This window comes from Canis lupus, chromosome 1 (genome assembly GCF_003254725.2).
Source record: "Canis lupus dingo isolate Sandy chromosome 1, ASM325472v2, whole genome shotgun sequence".
Classification (NCBI taxonomy): Eukaryota; Metazoa; Chordata; class Mammalia; order Carnivora; family Canidae; genus Canis; species Canis lupus.
The window spans coordinates 106,253,249-106,277,202 of NC_064243.1; the positions used below are offsets into that span (position 1 = coordinate 106,253,249).

General features: G+C 56.2%; 3 protein-coding genes and 1 long non-coding RNA gene across 12 annotated transcripts in view; 3 read left to right on the plus strand and 1 right to left on the minus strand.

Annotated features, from left to right (window-relative positions):
- Positions 1 to 3,211, minus strand: part of LOC112645103 (uncharacterized) — a 57,065-nt gene extending 53,854 nt beyond the window's left edge. For 2 of the 3 annotated variants that reach the window (XR_003126969.3, XR_003126970.3), the window contains exon 1: positions 2,716 to 3,211. This is a non-coding gene — a long non-coding RNA (uncharacterized LOC112645103). The remainder of the gene's footprint in view (positions 1 to 2,715) is intronic. The other variant, XR_003126968.3, reaches the window with a different exon arrangement.
- The window catches only part of LRRC4B (leucine rich repeat containing 4B), a 62,124-nt gene extending 47,819 nt beyond the window's left edge, over positions 1 to 14,305 (plus strand). For all 4 annotated transcript variants that reach the window (XM_025424137.3, XM_049108738.1, XM_025424136.3 and 1 more), the window contains one exon: positions 12,319 to 14,305. In XM_025424137.3, the coding sequence (XP_025279922.1) occupies positions 12,319 to 14,175 (1,857 nt within the window). In that variant the 3' untranslated portion in view covers positions 14,176 to 14,305. The remainder of the gene's footprint in view (positions 1 to 12,318) is intronic.
- A 2,803-nt stretch (positions 14,306 to 17,108) lies between these two features.
- Positions 17,109 to 19,612, plus strand: ASPDH (aspartate dehydrogenase domain containing). The gene is made up of 7 exons (XM_025424144.3): positions 17,109 to 17,265; positions 17,896 to 18,040; positions 18,282 to 18,366; positions 18,460 to 18,609; positions 18,692 to 18,912; positions 18,984 to 19,138; positions 19,469 to 19,612. The coding sequence occupies exons 1-7, from the start codon at positions 17,211 to 17,213 to the stop codon at positions 19,510 to 19,512; spliced, it is 855 nt and encodes a 284-aa protein (XP_025279929.1). The 5' UTR covers positions 17,109 to 17,210; the 3' UTR covers positions 19,513 to 19,612.
- A 206-nt stretch (positions 19,613 to 19,818) lies between these two features.
- Positions 19,819 to 23,602, plus strand: JOSD2 (Josephin domain containing 2). 4 transcript variants are annotated; one of them, XM_025424152.3, is made up of 5 exons: positions 19,819 to 20,140; positions 20,680 to 20,842; positions 22,167 to 22,292; positions 23,024 to 23,218; positions 23,324 to 23,602. In XM_025424152.3, exons 2-5 carry the CDS (start codon positions 20,697 to 20,699, stop codon positions 23,421 to 23,423), a joined length of 567 nt encoding a protein of 188 aa, XP_025279937.1. In that variant the 5' UTR covers positions 19,819 to 20,140; positions 20,680 to 20,696; the 3' UTR covers positions 23,424 to 23,602. The 4 variants fall into 4 exon arrangements, with proteins under 4 accessions (XP_025279937.1, XP_025279936.1, XP_025279935.1 ...); XM_025424151.3 differs by having other exon boundaries at positions 19,820 to 20,140; positions 20,683 to 20,842; XM_025424150.3 differs by having other exon boundaries at positions 19,824 to 20,098.
- Positions 23,603 to 23,954: the final 352 nt, after the last annotated feature.

Below are 23,954 nucleotides of genomic sequence, written 5' to 3' on the forward strand. Positions count from 1 at the left end.
CCGATCCCCGTGGCACTCCAATTTACTTTGCACACTTGTCAAGTCACCACTGGCCCAAGACGCAACTATTAAATTAACAACTTAGAGAACGTCTTGCCATCTTGCAGAGCCATGTGTCCTCCGAGCCTCATGACAGCCCCAGGAGAGGGACAGGTGGCAGTCCCCATGTTTCAGTGGAGTAGATGAGACATGAGAGACAGAAGAGCCATGTCTATCCATCCATTAATCACTTCTCTGAGCCCTCCTCTCACCCAGGAGGGTGGGAGTAGGGGGATGTGTGTGGCCCCCAGCCATGCTCCAAGCTCCACGACAGCCCTGTTTGTACCCCATGTCACAGGCTGAGGAGAGTGTGATGCAGGAGAGGAAGGCCCTTGGGCAAGAGGCCACCGTCAGGAGGGGAACTGGGACTTAGCCCAGGCAGCCTGGCTGCAGAACTGGACTTTTTTCAACACTATTCCTGATAGATCCTAATTCGTAGGTGTCTGGGCTCTATGTAGCCCTTCGGATACAATCACAACACTGTAAGTGAGTCGTGACTCTGTTCACGCAACCAGGCCCTGCTCCAGCCTTGTCCTTGCTCATCAGGATACTCACCCCAGCTCCCTCCTGGCCTCCGGCCCCCAGCTGTCCCCCCACTGAGAGCCACCATGTCACCCCTGGACTTTAAAACAGCCAGTGCTCCCCTTGCAGTGAAGACCCTTCCCAGGCTAGTCTGTTCCTTCCCCAGGCCCACCACTGGGCCCAGACTTCACCCATCCTGCCCCTCCAGCCCTTCTGAAAACACACCTTGACGTTGAATGGCCATAGCCACATTCTGCACCTGCCTGGCACCAGGTACCCTTCCTCACGGGTCACACATATTGTTAGTTCAATCCTCACAACTATGATGCCCAGAAGTGAGTCTCCTTCCCACATGGAAGCAGGCTCCAAGCTGGGGCTGCCCTGAGACCATGAGTCCCTGTCCCTGCCACCACCTGTCCCTCCTATGTCTGCCTGGCCCTGGCTTGTCTGCAAGCACCCAGTTCACAGCCCTGCTTCATTCACTGAGCAACTACTGTGTGCCAGGCCCTGCTGTAGGCACAGTGAACCGGATGTTTGTAGAGCTGGGTGCAGAGAGGGAAGCATGGAAGACAAGAGAGCAGGACTGGGGTGCTTTGTGCTCCTGATGGAGGTGGGAGCTAAGTAAAAGTGGGGGGAACAGGGAGGGGCAGAGGACCAGAGACCCTCCCTGCAAAGGAGCCATTGACCTGGACTGAGTCTTCACCTAACCCTGCCCATCCACTGCCTTAGGCAAAGCTGGGGTGCTCTTACCTCCCTCCCCAGGCAGTTATCTGCACCCGGGTTCAAATGCTTATCTGGGCTGGGGGTGAGGGTACAGAGGTAGGGAACAGGCCAGACTCAACCAACAGGGCAGGGCTTGGCCCAGGAGGCCTAAGAAGGCAACTCCTAGGTGGACGAATGGAAGGAGATAAGGGGAAGGGCAGGAGGAAGGGGACAGGTTAGGGTGAGTGGACGGATGGTCACATATGTGAGTGAATGGGGCAGGCATCAGGGAGGAAGAGGTCTCACAGGGCAGGGATGGTTAGAAGGCCTTAGCAAGGAGAAAAGCTTTCTTTTAGAGAGCCTTGAGTGATTAGTGCCCTGAGCAGGTGCAGAGGCTGGGATGGTGTTCCAGAAGGGGACAGCATGAGCCCAAGTGTGGAGGAGGAAGAGAAGGAAAGTGGCAGGCACAGACAGGGATGGTGCACTCAGCAGATGCCAGGAGCTCTCCGGCACTGAGCTCCTAATGTGTGAAAAGGCATTTAATCCTCTCACTAATCCTAGGAAGTAGATTTTATCATCCTCATTGCACAGATGGGGGAGCAGGCCCCCAGAGGTCTAAAATTCACCCCAAGTCACAGAGGTAGTAAAGGAGCAGCCATCAGGACTCCAGCAATCTAACCACCAGGCTACCGGGCTCACAAGCAAGAGCAGTCAATGGGGCTGGGGCAGGGACCAGTTGAGTGCAGCGGTGGAGGGCTGGCCTGTGGGGGCTGACAGGTTGGCTCCAGCCATCCTCACCCAATGTGGTTCCTGGAAGGTGGGGCACAGAGCCTCTGGTCAGCCTAGAGGTCAGTGCTAGCATAGCCTGCAACCTTCTAGAAGGTTTAGAACTTATAACTGGGTGGCATAAGGTAGAAACAAAGAAGAGGCTGTATTCTAAGTGGCTACCCTGTGCCTGGGCTGTGCTAAGTTGCTGTGATACGGGTTTGTTCTCACTTAGTCCTTGAGGCCCCTGCCCCCATGTTACAGAGGAGGACACTGAGGACCTGGGAGGCTTAGTCTAGGCCAAGTGGCTCAGTAAAGGACCCCCAAGCCTGCCAGCCTCCCTCAAGGAAGTCCCCACTGAAAAGAGAGGCACAAGGCCCTTATCTCAGGGAAGGAGGAACTACAGGAAGTCATTACAAAAGCACTGAGTACAGAAAACTAACAATATTTTTTAAATTGTGAATGCAAAAAACTAACACAAGACTGTAAACTACTAAACTTTGTTATCGGTTCATTACGTTCAAAATGTATAAGAACAATTTATCTTAATAGTGTTAAGATGAACAATTCACTTAATCATATCCTACCACAGTTAAATTTTTAATAAAGGATTTCTTGACAATTTATTTCCTTAAAAATCCCAACGGAACACAGTGAGGTTTTTCAGTGTTAGTGATGTTTACCTACCATAGCTGAAGTGGAAAGTCCCATAAATAAGAGGCCATGTTCCAGGATGAAAGGAGAGGAGAGGGGGTTGGTAGTGGTCCTCAATGAGCCCACATCCCCTTGCCTGACTGTTGTCTGTACCCTTGACACTGAGCACGGAGGCAAGTGTGCATGGAGGAAGGCTCAGCAAGTGTGAGCTAAAGGAGTGAGGGGACATACGTACTTGGCTATTAGGTGGTCGTCAGAAACCCCAGGACTATTTCCTCTGTGACATCACAGAACATCAGCGTCCTGCCAGGCAAATGTTAAGCTGGAAGGACAGGGGGAACCATCCACTCCCAAGAACCTCCCCACCTTGTCCATCTGACTCTGTGTCAGTGGTCACTGAGTGCTCTGGTTTAAGATCATCTGCTCTGGGGCCAGTGGGTAGGGGAGTGAGAGAGAAGGGAGAAAGAATAGGCTGCAAACTGTGCTGGAGTGGTCCACACCTGTCTCTCCCCCTGCAGCCAGGGCAGCACTCACATCTGTTTACACCATTGCCACCTAAGTGATCATTTACATAATTATGTTTAGTGTCCTCCTCACTTGAGGTCAGGCTCTGGGAAGTCAGGGCTGTGTCTTTCTTGTCCACGGCTGGATTCCCCAGAGCCCAGCAAGATATTTGACACATAGCAGACACTCAAAGAATATCTGTCAAATGAGCAAAACAACACATGGATAGTGGCTGAATAATGAACAGGCGTCACAGCTCAAAGAATACATTGAAAACAACAGAGAGTCCAGCCCTCTTGGCTTATAGTGGATAGACCTGATGGAGACTTCATATTTATTTAGATTGAGGAGAAGCAGACTACAAGTCCTGGTTCTGTTACTTTGGAACTTTAAGACTGAAGAGAGAGAACTTTTCCTCTCTGAATCTCCATTTCCTCAGCAATAAACTATTGGATATGAGGAGAGGCAGAGACATGTGGTTGGTAACCCCCACATGATAGGATTTCTACAAGGACTAAGTGAAATCACCACCTCAGAGCATTTAGTACAGGGTCTGGTACACAACAGGCACTTAACAAATAATGGCTTCGCCCTTCTGCCTAATTGGGAACCTGCCCAGGATGGCACTTTGTTTCAGAGTAAGGATTGGATCAGCCTGGTGTTGTTTGGGAGAAGAGGAGAAGAACTGGCTGACTTTGGTCTTTAGGTATGTATGTTAAATTTTAAGGATAACTACTAAAAGAAGAGAAAGAGAAAATATATAAATTCCAAAATTGTAGATGGAGAACCTGGAATAAAAAGAAACTCAATCAGTGAAAAAGATGACAGGAAGGAGAAAGAATAGGCTGCAAGAAATCAGGACAAACAAAAAGCACAAAACAAAACAACAGTAAGAATAATTCCCAGTGTATTAGTGATTACAATAAATGTAAATGGACTAAACTTCCAGTTAAAGGACAAGAGATTTTCAGACTGTATTAGAAACAAAATCCAGGGACGCCTGGGTGGCTCAGCGGTTGAGCATCTGCCTTTGGCCCAGGGCATGATTCTGGGATCCGGGATCAAGTCCCACATCGGGCTCCTTGCAGGGAGCCTGCTTCTCCCTCTGCCTATGTCTCTGCCTCTCTCTCTCTCTGTGTCTCTCATAAGTAAATAAATAAAATCTTAAAAAAAAAAAAAAGAAACAAACAAAATCCAAAAGACACCCTAAGATACCAGGTCAGAATGGATGAAAGCAAATAAGAGGGTGAATGCTAACAACAACAAAAAGAAAGTAAGTTGGACCCAGTTTTGCCACTGAGGGCTTCAAGATATATTGGCATTGTCGCCCAGGCCAAAAAGTGTGCAGGTGCAAATCAACTGACACAACTGGGGTGATTTCCAAATCAGAGTCTTGTCCACTCTGGCCCATTCACTCAACACGCTTGGCTGAAGTTGGCCATGAACTAGGGGAAAGGGAATGCAGAAACCATCCAGATGGAGTGTACTCGCCAAGGAGAGGGTTGCGTTAAGCCGGTGTGATAAGAGAAGGTGTGTGACGCCTTAGTGAGCAGGGGAACAAAGAGGGCTTGCCACAGGGAAGGCAACTGGAATTTCCCAGAGAACAAGGAAGGAGACAGCATTCTGAGCAAAGGGCACAGCTTGTGCAAAGGCAGAGAGGCTGGGAAGAGCATGGTGAGCACATGGAACCCATACATCTCCCTGGGGCTAGAGGAGAGGAGAGGAGAGGCACTGGGGGAGTCCTGCAGGGCCTCTGACCCCAGATCAAAGGTGCTAGGGAGGACTGTGAGCAGGGATATGGTAGTGTCTGAATAGCATGTTAGCCACTGTAGAGGAAAGATACTGAGGAAGAAACTGGATGTCCAGAGTTGGACAAACATTAATGATCATTATGAGCTGAATCAGCAATTTTAAATATATATATTACTGCATGCTTGCCATGTTCCAAGCACTCACAATTTTGTCCAAGCCTCCCAGTAATCCTGCAGCACCTGTGAGGAAATGTGGGCTCAGAGATATAGACAGAGATAGAACACTTACCAAAGGTCACACAGCTGGTCAGCAGCAAAGCCAGGATTCCACCCCGGGCCCAGCAACTCCCCACTAGGCTGCCTCCCCAGGCATCCTGCAGAGGAGGGAGAATTGCCTGGAATCCTGGTAAAAATAAAAGCACTCACTATTTAAAGCAACCCTACAGCACATCTTCAATAAAGCCAAGCTTCCCTTTACAGCAACACCCCCGTCCTGCTTAGTTCTCAAGTGCATTAGTAAAGTGTTTGGGGGGACCCCACCCCCCTTGGAAATGCCCCTCATCTCCCTTCACACATGCCCTTCCCATTGGTATTGAGATCAAGCGCACAGAGCAGGAGCAGCCTCAGACTCTGCCAGCATACACCTTCTGGACATATCCTAGTTTCAGCCCTCTATCCAGAGGACCCGGGAGATGTGGGAGCATCTCTGGACTGGAATCCCAGCTGTGCACTCCCCAGAGGGCCCAGTGGGCAGCCCAACTGAGTCACTGGACCTCATTGAGCCTAGGCTTCCAGGTTCAAACCCCTCCCCAGAGGGCCCAGTGGGCAGCCCGACTGAGTCACTGGACCTCATTGAGCCTAGGCTTCCAGGTTCAAACCCCAGCTCTGCTGCTTCCTCATTGTGTGACTTCACTAAGCAGGTTCCTTCTCTGAAAAGTAAGCCTAACAACAGCTGCCTTGCAGGGCTGGTGGGGGGCAGCTGAGGTGACAAATGAATGCCCGGCCCAGAGCCTGACATCTGTCACCTGGATTCGGTGAGCACCTGTAGTACCAAGCCTTGTGCTAAGCAAATGTCAGTGATTCTCTTGAGTCTTGAGGACAACGTTGTAAGGTTGACATTGCGATGCCCTTTCACAGCCAATGGCTCCTCCCCCATTTGCTCCTTCAGAACTGCTTTATCTGGAGCATGCAATGAAAACTAATGGATGGATGAATGAATAAGAGACATTTGGTCTGGATCCAGGGAAGAGAGCAGGAATTTTCCAAATGGACAAAAAGGGAAAGGCATCCTGCGAAGAGGGAACAGCATATGCAAGGATAGTTCCAGAAGGTGTTAATGGCTAAAATGTCACTGGAGTGAGGACTGAAAAGAGCAGGGGCCATGCAGAGGGGAGAGGCAGGCAAATGCCAGGCCAAGCGGGCTTCTGATGCAGAAAGCAGTGAAAGCACTGGGGAGCCCTGGAGGGCTCCAGAGGAGGGCCCCCCTCCTCCTTGGTGTGAGCTGGTGGGGAGCTGTAATGAGAACAGGGACCCTGGAAGGAGGGAGGAGCAGCCAGGAATGCAGTGCTTTGCTCCCCAGCTTGCAGATGAGTTTCCTGGGAACTGGGGAGGCCCCAGAACTAAGTGCCACCGAGACTGGGTGAGGGTAAGTTGTCTCTAGCTCCTGGGCCAGCAGCCCCTTTGTTCTAGATTTCTCGGTCCAAATTCTCAAGTCTAACCTTTTCAGACCCCACCTCATTCTCCCCCTGGTGATTAGCAATGACCAGATCCTCCTCCTCCAGCTGCTGTTGTCCTTACTATTATTTCTAATAGAAACAGCGAGTGAGGGCCTGCTTTGTGCTGCAAGCGTTTCCCAAGGCGATGATAAAAGGCACCCTGCAAGGAGGGTTCTCTGCCTGTGATGTTTGGGAAACCCAGAGTGGAGCAAAGTGGAACAGTGCTTCCCCACAGGACTTCCCGGACTTCCAGCCTGCAGCAGTGGCGCCTCCAGGAGGGACCGCATGACTCTAGATGTTTTTGATCAGGGAAGCTTTTTGTTGCTGCTGTTGTGTAGCACCTCACGGGATGAGCCCACATATTCCTTGTGCTCCCTTGGAGGAATGAACCAAGGCTGCAGCCACCCACGTGGCCACGGAAGCCAGGTCCCAGGGCCTCGCAGGGTCCTGGGGCTACGCTTCCAGTCTTGGGTATACGGCGGGGTGTCTACAGAGACCCCAAGCCAACCCACCTCGAGGTCATCTTGCCAAGTGTGTTTTGTCCCTTCCCCTAGTCAGATTCTGCAGGTGCCACCAGCGAGCTTTGACCAGACTCCTTCATGTGATAGCATTTACTGGGGTTTTATCCCCCTCTAAAAGTTAGCCATGGGGGCACCTGGGTGGCTCAATCAGTTAAATGCCTGCCTTCGGCTCAGGTCATGATCCTGGAGTCCTGGGATCCAGCCCCACAGCTCCCTGCTCAGCAGCGGGGAGTCTGCTTCACCATCTGCCCCTTTCCACTTGTATTCTCTCTCTCTCTCTCTCTCTCAAATAAATAATATTTTTTAAAAATTTTTTTAAAGATTTTATTTATTTATTCCTGAGAGAGAGGAAGAGGCAGAGGGAGAAGCAGGCTTCGTGCAGGGAGCCCGACATGGGACTCAATCCCAGGACTCGATCCTGGGCCTCCAGGATCACACCCTAAGCTGAAGGCAGATGCTCAACCACTAAGCCACCCAGGTGCCCCAAATAAGTAAATAATCTTTAAAAACTAAATAAGGGACACCTGGGTGGCTCAGCGGTTGAGCATCTGCCTTTGGCCCAGGGTGTGATCCTGGGGTCTTGGGATCGAGTCCCACATCGGGCTCCCTGCATGGAGCCTGCTTCTCCCTCTGCTTGTGTCTCTGCCTCTCTCTGTGTGTCTCTCATGAATAAATAAATAAAATATTTAAAAATAAATAATAAAAATAAAAAATAAATAAAAGTAGGGCAGCCCTGGTGGCTCAGCGGTTTGGTGCTGCCTTCAGTCCACGGCATGATCCTGGAGACCCAGGATCGAGTCCCGCATCGGGCTCCCTGCATGGAGCCTGCTTCTCCCTCTGCCTGTGTCTCTTCCTCTCTCTCTTTCTCTATGTCTCTCATGAATAAATAAATAAAAAATCTTTAAAAAAAAAGAATACAGTCTACTGTATTCTATATAAATAAATAAATAAATAAATAAATAAATAAATAAATAAATAAATAAATGTTAGCCATGTTCACTACAGGAAATTAGAGAAGGCAGAAGCGTATTAAGGAAAAGAAATAATTAACCCCAGCAAGTCCATCTCGATGTCCCACAGGAGGTATAACCCTGGGAAACAATTCAAGATAGCCATGGAAATCGTTTTTGAAGCATATATTACAAAATGGGAAAATACAGTGTAATACTATTTTTTTAGGTTTTATTTTTATTTGTCATCCCTACCTTCAACATGGGGCTCAAACTCACGACTCTGAGATCAAGAGTTACACGCTCTACCAACTAAGCCAGCCAGGCAGCCCTCCAGTATAATACTATTAATATAGGGCCAAGGAGAGTATATTATGTCACCAAAATGTTGTAAAATATTTAAAAATGTGAAAAAGAGATATCTTTGCATTATATACATAGAAAAAAGATTGTAAGGATATATGCCAAATTGTTAACGTAAGTAGAGGGCCTGTGGCTGATTTTTCTTTTCTTTGTAGACTTTTTCCTGAAATGAGTATATATCACTTTTATCAGCAGCAGGGGGAAAGGCATATGGAAATTTGCTTTGTTATTCTATCTAATGTCCACCAAAGCTTGTAGGAGATTTTAGCTGATGTATGTTCCAGGGGACAGTCCCTTCCTGGTCCCTACTCTGAGCTGTCTCCCCAAACTCCATCCCACTGTTCCTGGAAACTGTTCACATGATCTGAGAATCGCAAAGTTTTAACAGCCCAATTGTATCTCCTCATCTGTCCCTTTTGCCCTGAGCATACAAAGACCCCTTCCTCAGGCCAGGGGCCCTGAGCTGTTCTCCTCAGGAATCTGATTGCCACGGAGGGAACAGAGGGAACCACTCTCAGTTCTGGTTGGGAAGGGCCTCTGAGACAGTGGCCCCTGGGGGTGCGTGGACTCTGATGGATGACCAGGGCATGTAGTTGGCTGGGGCGGGGGCTGGGTGGCATAGGAGCTGGGTGTTGATAGGCAGATGGCAGGAGGCCAGAAAAAAAGTAGGGAAGTCTTCCTGGCAGAGGGAACAGCAAGTGCAGAGTCCCAGAGGCTGCATTCTGGGACCTGCTGAGAGGAAAAGGAGGAGGAGGTGACACTGGAAGAGGAAGGGGAGGTGGTGCCAAGCCCAAACCCATCAGTGCCGCTGGAGGCCGGAGGCTCGTCATCATTCCTAGTCTTTGTCAGTGTGGAGTGGAAGAACCTTGTGCTGGGAAAAATGAGGCTCCTGGAGAAACAGGGGGTGTGGGCGTAAACAGAAGTCTGGGGCCTGGTGTCCAGGTGGGAGAGGAGGAAGATGAGCAAGGCTGGGCCATGGGATGGAGAGGAGGGGAAAGGATGGGGAGCCAGAGAACATGAGCTGGCTCCAGAGAACAGTGGAGAACTGGCGGGTCCCACCCAGAGAGTGTTAGGCTCATATCCCTGATTTTCAGTTAGATGGTGCAGTAAGGGGCTCTCCGTCCCAAGAGCCACCCTTCACAGGCCCTGACCCCAATAGTGTGCTGGTTGCGGAACGCCAACACCACAACCAATGGGTCAAGAGCCCCTGAGCACTCTCCAGTGATCACAGCACGGCCCCCAACGTGGCTTTCACTCTCCCTTCATGGCCAGCCCTGGATGGGAGGCCCAGTGAGTCCAACCAACAGGCCCCATAGCCAGGAGGGGGAGCCTGAACCAGGCTCTGTCTTCACTGTACAGATGGTGTCCCAGCCACTGGCCACCTCTGTGGGCTTCCTTTCCCACCTTTCGGCAACAGGTGCCACCAGTCCTAGCTCATAAAGCTGCTGGAGGATAAAACACAGTTGTGTTCACAAAGCTTCAAGGAGTCAAGGAAGCACCTGGTAAACCTGCCCGGCCTAATGTGATGTCACTGGCCACACGGGGCCACTGAGCACATGGGCTGTAAGCCACACATGGAGTTTCAAAGACTTGGTGCAAAAAGAGGGTAAAATATCTCATTCATAAGTTCTCATCTTGATTACCTGTTGAAATCATAAATTCTAGATAGAGTGGGTTAAATAAATCTAGTATTAAAATTGATTTCACCTGTTTCTTTTTCTTTTTCTTTTTTTTTAATGTGGCTTCTAGGAGATATAAAAGTAAATCTGGAGTTCACATTGTATTTCTGCTGAAAATAGTACTGACCTAAGTAGTGGGTATTGTTATTCTGTGATTATGACAGTATCGAGAATCTTTATTGTCCCTTAAGCTGGGTGCCTCTCAGGTACAGTCTTTTTAAAGATAAATCTTTATTTATTTTTAAGTAGCCTCCATGCCCAGCATGAAGCCCAGTGTGGGGCTTGAACTCACAGCCCTGAGATTGAGACCTGAGCTGAGATCAGGAGTAGGACGCTTAACCGACTGGGCCACCAGGTGCCCCTAAAAAACTTTTCAAAGTGTTTTTCTACTTATTATAAAAGTAACTTAGGTTCACTAAAGAAATCAGTAAATAAAAATTGCCCTTAATCCCCGACAGCTGGAATTTATTACCAGGAGCTTAGAGTATTACAGTCTTGGTACATATATGAGTACACCTAATTCTTCAGGTTCTTTTTAAAATTCTACGAAGTCAGAAGGGTGCCTGGCTGGCTCAGTCAGTGGAACATGCTACCCTTGATCTCAGGGTTGTGAGTTCAAGCCCCATGCTGGGTGGAGAGATTATGTAAAAATAAAATCTTTAAATAAAGTAAAATCTTAAAAAGTGGTGACCACATAGTATGGTGTTTGGAGTTCTCTATTTCCCAGCTAATATCATAAGGCAGGCATTCCCCCAAGGCATTAACAAAGCTTCAGAAATGCCATCTGATGGCTTCAGGGTAGGCCATGACTCAGTGTAGCCAGCACTGTGACTGCGACTGCTAAGGGGAATCTGGTCAGGTTCTGCCTCTGTGCCCAGCCCAGCATTGCCCCTCCTGTGGCCCCTCTGCCTCAGATGGGAGAGGGGGTGCAGCCAAGTTCAGGGGTGAAGAGCGGGGACAGCCGGCCTCCAGCCAGTCCCAGTCTGTCACCTCCTCCCGACTGACCTTGGGTGAGTCACTGGACCTCTCTCTGCCTCCTGCTGAGATGGAGATAATTTTAAAACAGCAGATGTGTTTTGGCCTCTGCTGTTAAAGGGTGAGGTACCAATGTCCAGCACATAGTTTATAGCGCCCCCTGGGACCTTCCCCTTAGCAAGTGTGGGACTTCTAGAGTGAAGTGTCAGAATAGTCGCATGTGTGGGAGCAAGAAGAGCTTTAACGAGCTTCTTATGAGTTCTGATCAGGCTCTACCACCGAATGGTACTTGGTGCCAAAGTTTGGGAAAATCTTCCGGTATTCAGAGCTTTATGGATTTCATAGTCCCAGATATTGAGTAAGCACCTATCTCGTAGGACAGTTTTGGCGGATTAAATGGGTCGTTGCCCATAAAGCATTTAGAATGGTGTCTGGTGCCAAAGAGGGGCTCAGTGCATGTTAGCTGTTGGTGTATTTTCAATCTTTTTTACTGAGGCGTAACTTACATTTTGAAGTATAATTTACATATAACAAAATGCCCCTGTTTTAGGTACAGTTTGGGGAGTTTTGACAGTTGTATTCATCCGTATAGCCACCACCCCAGCTGAGAACCTTTCCATCACCCCAGAAAGTTCTCTCATGTCCCTTCCCAGCCTGGCCTCCCCCTACGCACTCAGAGACCACTGCTTAGGACACACAGAATGTGGAACCAATGGGACCCTACCATAGGCCCTCCTTTGTGTCTGGCTTCTCTTATTCAACACGATACCCCCCCATGAGATTCGCCATGTGTATCGATAGCTGCTTCCTTTTCAGGAGCCATCGTGTTTGGCTGTTCCCCGGACGACAGACATTTGGGTTGTTTCCAGTTAGGCTGTTAGGAACACGGCTGCCAGGGGCACCCATCAGGCAACCTTGGAGGGACATCTGCTCTCCTTTCCCTCGGGGAAATAGTCAGGAGTGGGCTGGCCAGGCCGTGTGTAACGGTGTGTGATGCGTGTAAATGGTGTGTTTAGCCTTGTCAGAAACCATCAAACTGTTACCCAACATGATCTTCCGGTCTTCCACTCCCCCGCCCCACCACTACGAGGGACAGAGGGCTGGCCTGGTGGTGGCGCCCCTCTCTGATGATTACCCACAGGTCCTCACTCTCGCCTGTCTCCCCTCCCCCACCCCAGGTGATCCGGACAGACACGTTCAAGCACCTGCGACACCTGGAGATCCTGCAGCTGAGCAAGAACCTGGTGCGCAAGATCGAGGTGGGCGCCTTCAACGGGCTGCCCAGCCTCAACACGCTAGAGCTGTTCGACAACCGGCTCACGACAGTGCCCACGCAGGCCTTTGAGTACCTGTCCAAGCTGCGGGAGCTCTGGCTACGCAACAACCCCATCGAGAGCATCCCCTCATACGCCTTCAACCGCGTGCCCTCGCTGCGGCGCCTCGACCTGGGCGAGCTCAAACGGCTGGAGTACATCTCGGAGGCGGCCTTCGAGGGCCTGGTCAACCTGCGCTACCTCAACCTGGGCATGTGCAACCTCAAGGACATCCCTAACCTGACAGCCCTGGTGCGCCTGGAGGAGCTGGAGCTGTCAGGCAACCGGCTGGACCTGATCCGCCCGGGCTCCTTCCAGGGCCTCACCAGCCTGCGCAAGCTGTGGCTCATGCACGCCCAGGTGGCCACCATTGAGCGCAATGCCTTCGACGACCTCAAGTCGCTGGAGGAGCTCAACCTGTCCCACAACAACCTGATGTCGCTGCCCCACGACCTCTTCACGCCCCTGCACCGCCTGGAGCGCGTCCACCTCAATCACAACCCCTGGCACTGCAACTGCGACGTGCTCTGGCTGAGCTGGTGGCTCAAGGAGACAGTGCCCAGCAATACAACGTGCTGTGCCCGCTGCCACGCACCAGCCGGCCTCAAGGGCCGCTACATCGGGGAGCTGGACCAGTCGCACTTCACCTGCTATGCGCCGGTCATCGTGGAGCCGCCCACGGACCTGAATGTCACAGAGGGCATGGCCGCGGAGCTCAAGTGTCGCACGGGCACCTCCATGACCTCCGTCAACTGGCTGACTCCCAATGGCACCCTCATGACCCACGGCTCCTACCGTGTGCGCATCTCAGTCCTACACGATGGCACACTCAACTTCACCAATGTCACGGTGCAGGACACGGGCCAGTACACGTGCATGGTGACGAACTCCGCAGGCAACACCACCGCCTCGGCCACGCTCAACGTGTCAGCCGTGGACCCCGTGGCGGCTGGCGGCGGTGGCCCTGGAGGCGGCAGCGGTGGCCCAGGGGGCAGCGGGGGCAGCCCGGGAGGCGGTGGGGGCGGCGGCTACACCTACTTTACCACCGTCACCGTGGAGACCCTGGAGACACAGCCCGGAGAGGAGACCCTGCAGCCGCGGGGGACGGAGAAGGAGCCACCCGGGCCCACCACGGACGGCGTCTGGGGCGGGGGCCGGCCAGGGGACGCCGCAGGCCCTGCCTCGTCGTCCACCACGGCGCCCGCCCCACGCTCCTCGCGGCCCACGGAGAAGGCGTTCACGGTGCCCATCACGGACGTGACGGAGAACGCCCTCAAGGACCTGGACGACGTCATGAAGACCACCAAGATCATCATCGGCTGCTTCGTGGCCATCACGTTCATGGCTGCCGTGATGCTCGTGGCCTTCTACAAGCTGCGCAAGCAGCACCAGCTCCACAAGCACCACGGGCCCACGCGCACCGTGGAGATCATCAACGTGGAGGACGAGCTGCCTGCCGCCTCGGCTGTGTCTGTGGCCGCCGCCGCTGCAGTGGCCGGTGGGGGGGGCGTGGGCGGGGACAGTCACCTGGCCCTGCCCGCCCTGGAGCGCGACCACCTCAACCACCACCACTACGTGGCGGCCGCCTTCAAGGCGCACTACAGCGGCAACCCCAGCGGCGGGGGCTGCGGGGGCAAGGGCCCCCCGGGGCTCAACTCCATCCACGAACCTCTGCTCTTCAAGAGTGGCTCCAAGGAGAATGTGCAAGAGACGCAGATCTGAAGCCGCCGGGCGGGGTGGGGGGTAGGGGGCGCGCCCCCGGGGACCCGGGCCCCCCTGGGACCCTCCCCACAGCCCTGGCCCCGCCCTCGGACCGCGCGGGGCAGGTGGGGGCCGGAGGGGCCGCAGCCCCGCTTGCGTATGGACCCCAGGGCGGCGCACCCCCGCGAGGACAGGGCGGGGCTCCGGGACGCGAGCCTCCGCGGTTCGGCCGCCCCCGCCCCCATCCCAGGCGCAGGGAGGGGGATGCCGGATTCAGGAGAAGTGGCTGGAACCCTCCGCTTTTCCTCCTCGCGCTCTCAAACGACCCTTCCCGGCCCTCCGCCTTCCGGGGGAGAGAGGAGCTTTTTGGGGGGTGTCCTTTCCCCTCATCCCCAACAACCCTCCTTTTACGGTTCATTTTTTGCAGTTTGACGCCTGTCCCCCCTCCCGCCCCTCCGCCCTCGAAACTGAAGAGACAGACGCGTGGTCAGAGCCTCCAGACCCCCTGCCCCTCCCCTCCTTCCACCCCTGGCTCTCACCTGCCCCACAGACTCTTTTGATACTGAAGGGAGGTTTGCGTCAACGACTACCTGCTCTGTAATTACTTTAAAAAAAAAACACGGAAAAAGTAAAAAAAAAAATATTTTTTTGGGTCATGAAAGCATGGAGGACAGAGAAAACAGAGTGAATACCGGCCTGGGGAGCAAAGAGGTTGAAGTCAAGTGTCAGGGGCCCCACCTGGAGGGTCAGGGGGGTCAGCACCTCTGGGGGCCCTTAGGTCCCTCACCCTTGACCTCAGAACCCCCGGAGACGGACTCAGGCACCCAGCGCACCCGGATGTACTGGGCCCCTTGGCCCTGTCCCCCCCCTCCCCCGCCCACTCATGACCACCCCACCCCCACCCCCACCCCCGGTTCCACGGGCTGGGTGACTCCCAGTTCGGAGTCCAGGAGGTGTGGGCGGGGCGTGCTCCCCCTGGAGCCCGTAGGGGAGGATCCTTGCTGCCTCTTCTAGCTCCGCTACGCTCCAGTCTTCCTTGGGCGCACCCTCCATGTCTCTGTCCAAATTCCCTTTTAATGAAGGACATCGGCCATAGGGGATTAGGGCCCACCCTGCTGCAGCAGGACCTCCTAACTTGCTCATCTGAAAGACCCTGTTTCCCAATAAGATCACATTCACGGGTCCTGGAGGTCAGGACCTCAACACATCTTTTTAAGGGACACGAGTCAATCCACAACGGAGTCAAACCGGAGCGTTGCTGACCCCTCTGCAAACCCACAAGCCCCTGCCGGGAGGAAGGGGTCAGGATGCACGGGGAAGGGCAAGGGCGTGAGGTGCTCCTGGCTGCTGGAGCTGCTGGGCCTGCCGGCTGGGCTGAAGACTGCACTTCCGTCAGACTCGCTCAGAGGCAGAGGGATGGGAGCGGGAGAGGGTGGCGCTGTAACTCAGAGGCACAGGGGCTCCCACAGAGCCCTGGGAGGGACAGGAGCCAGCAGGTGGAGGGAACCCCAGGGGTCGAGGGGACGGCAGGCAGGGCAGCTGCTGGTGGGACGTGCCAGGGCCGCAGTCTTGTGCTGTCTAGCCCCGCACAGCCCGATGGAAGTGGAGGGTGTGCTGGGGATGAGGCGCTGCTCCCGGCAGACGGGGCCCACGGACAGGACTGGGGCCCCATACTCGGCAGGCCTGGGTCATGTGTGCTCTGTGCCCCCTTCTCGACGTGGGACTCCTACTAAAGCACTTTCTTCCCTTAGGCGCCGGCGACTGTTGCCTGCCCCTGCGATGGTCGTCTGGGGTCTCCGGCCCTGTCTGCCTGTGACTGTCTGCTCCCACTTGTCAACCTGGGACTCTTGGAGCCTGGCTCCCTGTCCCTCCCTTTCATGCTCTTTCTCTCCCATCCTCTTTCACTGCGATCCTGGTTGCCATGGCAATACTGCAGCGGGTACCAGGTGGTGGCTGGGGGCAGGGAGCCGCACTGCTGCCGCAGCCTCCGTCGCCATCTCCGATGCCAGGCACCTGCAGGGACTAGTGGCTGGGCCTCATTTGGGGGGACCTCAGGGCCTCCGCAGGCCCCACGGACTTCTCCTTAGTCAGTGGGAGGTGGGGAGAGGGGGCGGACTGTGGGAGGGAGAGCTCAGTATTGGGGGGGTGGCATTGTAGTTGCGAGAGGAGTAGATGAAAGGTGAGAAGTCAGGAGAACAGAGGGGCAACCAGACTGGAGACAGACCCTGGGGTAGGGGGTGCGTGCAGCAACAGAGCTGGGATTAGCTGGACTGGGGACGAGGGGGTGGGTTGCAGCAACAGAGCTGGGATGAGCTGGGCTCCAGCTCTGTTCTGCCTGTGGGGCGCCACCAGGCCAGGCCTCCCGGGGAACGTGGGGTGGGGAGGAGATGCGGGGCCTGGCCCAGCTGGGGACAGAATGGCAGCCGGCCCAGAGAAGGCGGGGCGGGGCTGGAGGGCTGGAGGTCCAGGGAGAGGCCCAGAGACAGCGATGGGAGGGAGCAAAAGAGTCGGGGACAGAACCAAGGGAGGAAAAGATGGAGGAGGAACGTTGACAAGAAACACGGGTGCCTAGGCATGGGGTTGGGGTTTGCGTAGCAGGCCTGAGGGCAGGGACCAGAAACCCAGGAGCAAGGGACAGACTGGGAGCCCTGAGACCCCATCAGCAGCTCTTCTCCCTGGCTCCCAACCCTCTCTACCCCCACCCCAAGCAGGATGCAGTTTCCATGACAACCTGGCTGGCCAGAAAGGGGGGCTGGGGACTGCAGAGGAAATTTTCCACATCAGCAGGAAGGGAGGAGGGTAGAATGCAGGGAAGGAAGGGGCTGGGTACAGTGGAGGCCACGCGGGGCCCTGGACGCCCACCGCCCCAGGATCCTCATCCCCACCCCCACCCAGCCGACCCACACCCTCTCCACTGAGCCACTGTGGGGAAGGGAGGCTCTGGAGAGGATCAAGGGTCAAATGTTCAAAGATCAGCCACTGCCCAGGCCTGGAGGGGAGGGGGGCAGTGAGCAGCTGAGAGCTGGGGCCTGACGCAGGCCACCAGATTCCAGGACATGGCTCTTGACGGGGTCCCGAGGAGGGTAGGGGTGGTGGGCTACGGCCGCCTTGGTGAGTCCCCCACCTCTGGGGCCTCTTCCCCTGGCCTCTTCCTGAAGCCCCCAAAGCTCTTCGCCCACCACACACATACTTACCTCTAGGAAAGGGGGCAGGGGTCTTTATCTGCAACCTGGCTCTGCCCCTGTGTCTGCCTGAGCACCGTCCACTTCCCACCACGGGGCCCCATCCCCCTCTCTGGGTCCCTCTCCCCCCTTTCTGATTCTCTGCCCTCTACCTAAGCTTCTGTGTCCCCCCCCCCCCCCCCCGCCCTGCCCCACCTGGGTCAGTGTACCCTCCCTCAGCTCCGGTATTTCTGAGTCCCTGTCCTCCTCCCCATGGGTCCCTGTCCCCCTCCCTCTGGGTCTCTGCCCCCATCTTTCTGATTAGCCCTCCCCCAGGTCCTTGTCCCCCTCCCCCGGGTCCCTATCCCCTTCCTCCAGGTCCCTGTCCCCTCCCTCTAGGTCTCTGCCCCCATCTTCCTGAGTACTCCTCCCCCAGGCCCTTGTCCCCCTCCCCCAGGTCCCTATCCCTTTCCTCCAGGTCCCTGTCCCCCTCCCTCTGGGTCTCTGCCTCCATCTCTCTGGGTCCCCCTCCTTCTGGGTCCTTGTCCCTCTCTCACTGAATCTTCCTCCCTCCCCCCAGGACAGTCCCTTGTTTCTCACCTGCTGACTCAGGGACCAGAACTGGGCCTAGAACTTGTTTTTGTCTGGAATCGAGACCCAGGACGAATGGCAGGAAGCGTGCCCCCTGCCCTGCAGCTCCAGAACCTCGCTGCTCTCGGGGAGAGGTCAGTGATCTCCCCATGAAAGGCTGGGGCTCCCTGAAGCTCCTGTTCTGGCCTCCCTCAGGTGCTGTGATCCCAGGCACGTCCCTTACCCTCTCTGGGCCAAACGTGAGACAGGACAAACCATCCTGCTTCCCCTCAGAACAGGGTGAAGAGCATCGGGCCTCCAGAGGCTCTGAGGGAGTCTGAGGAGGGGAGTTGCAATGCCTCTCCAAGGCCCTCCCCCATCTCTCCCCTCCCCCAGGCACCCTGACCTTGTGGTGGAAGTGGCCCATCCCAAAATAATCCAGGAATCTGGGGCAAAAATCCTGCGTTACTCCAACCTCCTGGTGAGCCCTGCCCAGCCTGCCTCGGCCCCACCCTACCCTACAGTGGGATCCATCCCCTGACCTCAGCAACCCCCCCACCTCCATCCACCCCAGGTGGGGTCCCCCTCAGCCCTGGCTGACCAGGCCACAGAGCAGCAGCTGCGAGAGGCCTCGCATCGCTGGCACCATGCCGTGTTCGTGGCCCGGGGGGCCCTGTGGGGCACTGAGGACATCACCAGACTGGACGCAGCAGGGGGCCTCCAGGTGAGGACCTGCCGGGATCCCGGGCAAACCAGAGGGGGCCTCCAGAGACCTCCGGCCCCATCACCCTGGCTGTCACTTCCAGAGTCTTCGTGTCACCATGGCCACGCACCCCGATGGCTTCCGGCTCGAGGGACGGCTGGCTGCAGTGCCCAGCACTGGGCCTCGCACAGTGCTCTACGAAGGCCCTGTCCGTGGGCTCTGCCCCTTGGCCCCTCGCAACTCCAACACCATGGCGGCCGCTGCACTGGCCGCCCCCAGCCTGGGTTTTGACCACGTGGTCGGGGTGCTTGTGGCTGATCTCAGGTGAGCTAAGGCGTGTGGGAGGGTCAGGCGGGGGGCCAGGCCAGCCAGGCTCACCACCCTGCTTGCCCCAGCCTCACAGACATGCACGTGGTGGAGGTGGAGCTGAGCGGCCCGCCGGGCCCCTCGGGCCGAAGCTTTGCTGTGCACACCCACAGAGAGAATCCCGCTGAGCCAGGCGCCGTCACGGGCTCGGCCACCGTTACCGCCTTCTGGCGCAGCCTCCTGGGTGCGGCCCCTGCAGCCCCTCTCCCCAGGCCCTGGCTCTGCAATCCGCAGAGCCCAGGTCCCGGCTGGGTCTGGGTCTGCGGGTCTGATATGGTCTCTAGTTGACTGATCTTTATGTCTGTGTCTCCTTCACTTTCTCCTCCCCGGCTTTGACTCTTGAGAGACCCATCCCTGTAGGAACCTCCCTTCTCTGCCTCTCGCTGGGATCCCACCACCCTTCTCCCTGTGTGTCTCCTCCCCCACCCGGGTCGGTCCCTCCCAGCAGGTGTCTGACTCTCCTCATCGCGCGGTCCCAGCCTTTTATTCCCTGTATCTCCCTCCACCCCCGCAGGCTGCTGCCAGCTCCCCTCCAGGCCGGGGATCCATCTCTGCTGAGAAGCCGCCTCCTTCCCTGGTGGACATCTTCGTCTCATTTACGTCCCCATCCCGGGCCTCCCCGCTGTCTCAGTAAACACTGGAAGCTCCTCTCCCTGCATGGTCCGTTGTCTCTGGTCCCTTGGTTCCCTTCTGTGACGTCACGCGGCGACTTCACACTAGGCTTGGTGCCACCATGGAGGATGAGCACCTGCGGGAGTCACACTCCCGGGAGCTCTCGCGAGAGCCTACACACTACATTTCCCAGAATCCTCCGAGCATCAGGGGGCGTGGCCCCTGCACGCAAAGAGGAGGGGCCCTGTAGGGCATATTTCCGGGATTCGCCGCAGCGACCGAATTGCAGTTCTGCGTCCTCCCGGCTACAGTGGACTTCCGAGCCAAGCTCCCCGGAAGTTCCGATCCAAGCCGAAGGGCCTCGCGGGGGCCGCCGGAACCTGTAGTCCGGCACGCGGGGGCCGCTGGGAGCTGTGTGCGTCCGGCCTGGCCAGTCACAGCGCGGTGTTGCCCGCCTCGCGGTCGGAACCCACAGCCGCCGCCCAGGGGGATGCGGGAACCCCTGGTTTCGGGGAGCAGAGAGGCAGGAGGGGTGAGGGGCGTTGCCAGGCAACGGGCGAGCGCCGCGGTTGGGGTATGGGTCGGGGGGAAAGGCTCTGTTCCTTGGTGTCCGGGGAGGGGGTCCTGTTGCCGAGAGACAGGAGCAGGAAACCCTGTTGTTTGTGATAGGGGAGGGGAGTCTTCTGTTGCTAGGCGACTGGAGGAGACCCTGTTACCTAGAAACAGGGGAGAGGATTTCTCTATTGCTAAGAAACCAGAGGAGAGGCTTGTTACCTAGTTGGGGAGGGGGTCGTCTGTTGCTACGGAACCAGAGAAGGACCCCGTTACCTAGGGACAGGGGAGGGGGTTTGCTCGGTGACCACCATCCCTTTCACTTAGGGATGTGGCAGGGGTAGCCCTCTGTTGCTAGGTGAGTAGGAGAGGCCTTTTCCTAGCAACAGGGGAGGGAGGTACCCCGTTGCCAGGAGAAGGCCTGGGGAGCCAGGGTCAGCGGCCCAGTGTCCCCTTGGGCTGCCCTGAGCCCCCACTTCAACGGCAGTGCCCCCCAGACCTGCTGGCAGGTTGGGCCTCCAGATCCCAGGCCCCCAAGTACCTTCTTCCCTCGCCCCCAAGCAGGAGCCGAGGACGGCATGTCCCAGGCCCCAGGAGCACAGCCGAGCCGGCCCTCGGTTTATCACGAACGGCAACGCCTGGAGCTGTGTGCCGTCCACGCCCTTAACAACGTCCTGCAGCAGCAGCTCTTTAGCCAGGAGGCTGCCGATGAGATCTGCAAGAGGTGACCGTCACCCGCCCTAACCCCTGGAGAAGCAGGGTTCGGGAGCAGAGCGACCCAACCAGGTCTCACAGCAAGGCAGGGACAGAGCCCCGGGCCTTCCAACACCCACCTGGGGAACCCTGAGCCTGGGACATGGAGATGTTGCTGCCCACACCTGCCCTTCACCATGGCCACGCCACTGCCCCAGCTCAGACCTCACCTTCCCTTATCTGGATCCTCATCCTCACATCCCCTCCAGCCTCCCAGCTTCTGGATTTTCCCCGCCTGTCCACACTATACACAGTGCCAACCCCGCCCTCCTCTGCTCACAGCCCTCACACCGCTCCTCAGCAGCCCTGGGAGAAGTCCCAAGTCCTGCAGCCTAATACCCCAGGCCCTGCATGCTGTGGGTCCCCACCTTCCTCTGCAGTTTCTTAGCTCACTGCACCCCCCAAATCACAGTTCTTCCCAGTCCCCAGATGAGCCCTGCTATGATGCCTCTGGCCCTTTGCACAGGCTGTTTTTTTCCTTCTGGCACGGCTTCCTTCTCTTGGCAGCCGGGAATGTTCCTCCTCACCATGCAACATTTCAAACATCGCTCCTCCATTCCCGCTCTGCCTTGTCTCCTCCTCTCTGTCCCCACAGCCTCCGTCCCAAGCCTGGATCCCTCCTCCTTCAGTAACCCACATGAGGCTCCACCCAGAGATGATCCTGTCTTCCTCACTCTTGCTTACAGCCCTCCCATGGACCCTCCAGCATCCTCAGGCAGAGTCCCAGCCCCTCAGACCAATTGTTATAGAATTTATTCATCTCCTCTGCCATTCACAACAGGGGTCCATCAACTCTTGGATGCTGAGGCCATGCTGGAGACCCAGAGATGAGTCCAGTATAGGCCCTGCCCTGAGGGAGGTCAGGCAAACAGATATGCAGGAAAATAATACACAGACTTTCCCTCTCAGGCCCCTGCCCCTCCCCCTCCCCCTGCCCACCAAGGGCCAAGAGAAAGAACAAAGGTGCCACTGTTCAGAGAAGGCAGGACCCAGAGAGACAAATAGTGGCAAGGTGGGCCTCCTGAGCTGGGGGATGGCTGGAGGAGAGGTGGGGAGACCAGATGAGGCTTCAGGTCAGGGAGGACAAGGCCTGCGCAGGGAAATGTGGCTATAGGACAGGGCAGAGAGAGTTGGGGACGGTGGGATCAGGCTTGGGGCTGATGAGCCATGGGGTTGAGCAAAGGGAAGAGTCCAAAGGCTGGATGATTCAAGGTCCCTGGGACTCTCCTGCTTTGTAGGGAGGGCAAGACCTTTTCAGGGACCCCCAGCTCAAGCTCTGACCATCCCCTGACCAGGTTGGCCCCAGACTCCCGGCTGAATCCCCATCGCAGCCTCCTCGGCACCGGCAACTATGATGTCAACGTGATCATGGCAGCCCTGCAGGGGCTGGGCCTGGCCACCGTGTGGTGGGACAGAAGGAGGTGGGACCCCAAGCACTGCGTCATGTGTGCTGAGCCTGGCACAGTGGGTGCGGTGTGACAATATCGGTGTGAGATAAAGCAGAGGGTGGGTGGATAGGAGGTGAGAAGGAAGGGGTACAATGAGTGGAAGGTTTGCATGGGTGGATGATGGATGGATGGCCAGCCAAAGGGTTGGGAGATGGTACAAAGATGAGTGGGATGACAGGACGGACAATAGGATGAGCCGATGGACGGATAGTGGGTAGGTAGACGGTAATCTGGTAATGAGGTGGATGGTAAATGTGTAATTGGATGTGTTGAGGAGGTGGTGGTTGGCTGACGAAGTGGATGAGTTAATAAAGGATAATTGATAGGCAATGGATAGCTCATAGGTGGTTGGATAGTTGGAGGGATGGATGGACAGATGGACAGGTGGATGGCTAAAGACTGGATGAGGTGTTGGAGGATGGTGGGTAAGTTGTTGAGCTGGTGGCTGGCTGGCTGATCAGTTACATCAGTAGATGAATGATGTTTGGGTGTACGATAGTTGGGTAGTTGAGGGGGGTGGTCACTAGATGGGTGGGAGATTTGGGTGCATGGGTGAATGAAAGGAAATAAAGAGCGAAGAGAGTCCTTGGGCAGGCCTGGGGGCTCCTGCTGTCATGCCAGCCTGGCTCCCACGAGTTCAGTACCCCTGGGCCAGTGGGTGAGCACAGGACACTGACGGCCGTGTCCCCACTCCACCCACACAGGCCCCTGTCCCAGCTGGCCCTGTCCCAGGTACTGGGACTGATCCTGAACCTGCCCTCACCCATGTCCCTGGGGCTGCTGTCCCTGCCACTGCGCCGGCGGCACTGGGTGGCCCTCCGCCAGGTGGATGGCGTCTACTACAACCTGGACTCCAAGCTGCGGGCGCCCGAGGCCCTAGGGGACGAGGATGGTGTCAGGTGAGGGGGAGGCGACTCTGGGGCTGGGGCTTGGCACTGGCTCCCCACTCCCCAGGAGGCAACACCCAGGCTCCTGGGCCTCAGTCTCCTCATCTCTCTGCCCAGGGCCTTCCTGGCAGCTGCCCTGGCCCAGGGCCTGTGTGAGGTGCTGCTGGTGGTGACCAAGGAGGTGGAAGAGAAGGGCTGCTGGCTGCGGACGGTCTGACCCAGCAGAGGCAAGAAGTGGGCCACCTGTCGTGCAGTCTCTACGCGTCCAGATCTGGCCCCTACGTGCTGGGAAAGGGCTAGGCCCGCACCTCATGGACCCCGTGGAGGCCCCAGCCCCCTTCCAAACCCCCTGCTCCCTGATGCCACTGCTGCCTCAATAAATCTGCTCATTTGCTACCGGCCTGGCCTGCATCTGCCTGGGGGGCCCTTCCCTCCAGGGGCTCCTGGAGAGGGGTGGGGAGGGGGCCCCCCCGCTAGCCAGCCAGGCATTGACTAGAGCCTGGGAGGTCACATGCTGGCTCTCCTCCAGGTCCGGTGAGTCACCCACCTCTCTGGGCCTCAGTTTCTTCATCAGGGCCACAGGAGAAAATAGCAGGAGTCCCTGCCCTCATGAGCCATTGGCAGGCAGAGACCAGGAGCAAATAGGTGATCCAGGGTGTTTGGTGGGATAAGGGCAGGGGAGAAAGCAAGTTTCTTTCTGGATTCTTGATTCTGTTCCATCAGTTGTCCAAGAGATGGCCACGCCACG

Bases quoted from the DNA above. Each gene is read 5' to 3' on its own strand.
- JOSD2 (XM_025424152.3), top strand. From the start codon at position 20,697: ATGTCCCAGGCCCCAGGAGCACAGCCGAGCCGGCCCTCGGTTTATCAC. The intron at 20,843-22,166 runs GTGACCGTCACC...TCCCCTGACCAG, and splicing joins GCCGATGAGATCTGCAAGAG to GTTGGCCCCAGACTCCCGGC. The intron at 23,219-23,323 runs GTGAGGGGGAGG...CTCTCTGCCCAG, and splicing joins GGGGACGAGGATGGTGTCAG to GGCCTTCCTGGCAGCTGCCC.
- ASPDH (XM_025424144.3), top strand. From the start codon at position 17,211: ATGGCTCTTGACGGGGTCCCGAGGAGGGTAGGGGTGGTGGGCTACGGC. The intron at 17,266-17,895 runs GTGAGTCCCCCA...CCCTCCCCCCAG, and splicing joins GGTGGGCTACGGCCGCCTTG to GACAGTCCCTTGTTTCTCAC. The intron at 18,041-18,281 runs GTCAGTGATCTC...CCCCTCCCCCAG, and splicing joins CTCGCTGCTCTCGGGGAGAG to GCACCCTGACCTTGTGGTGG.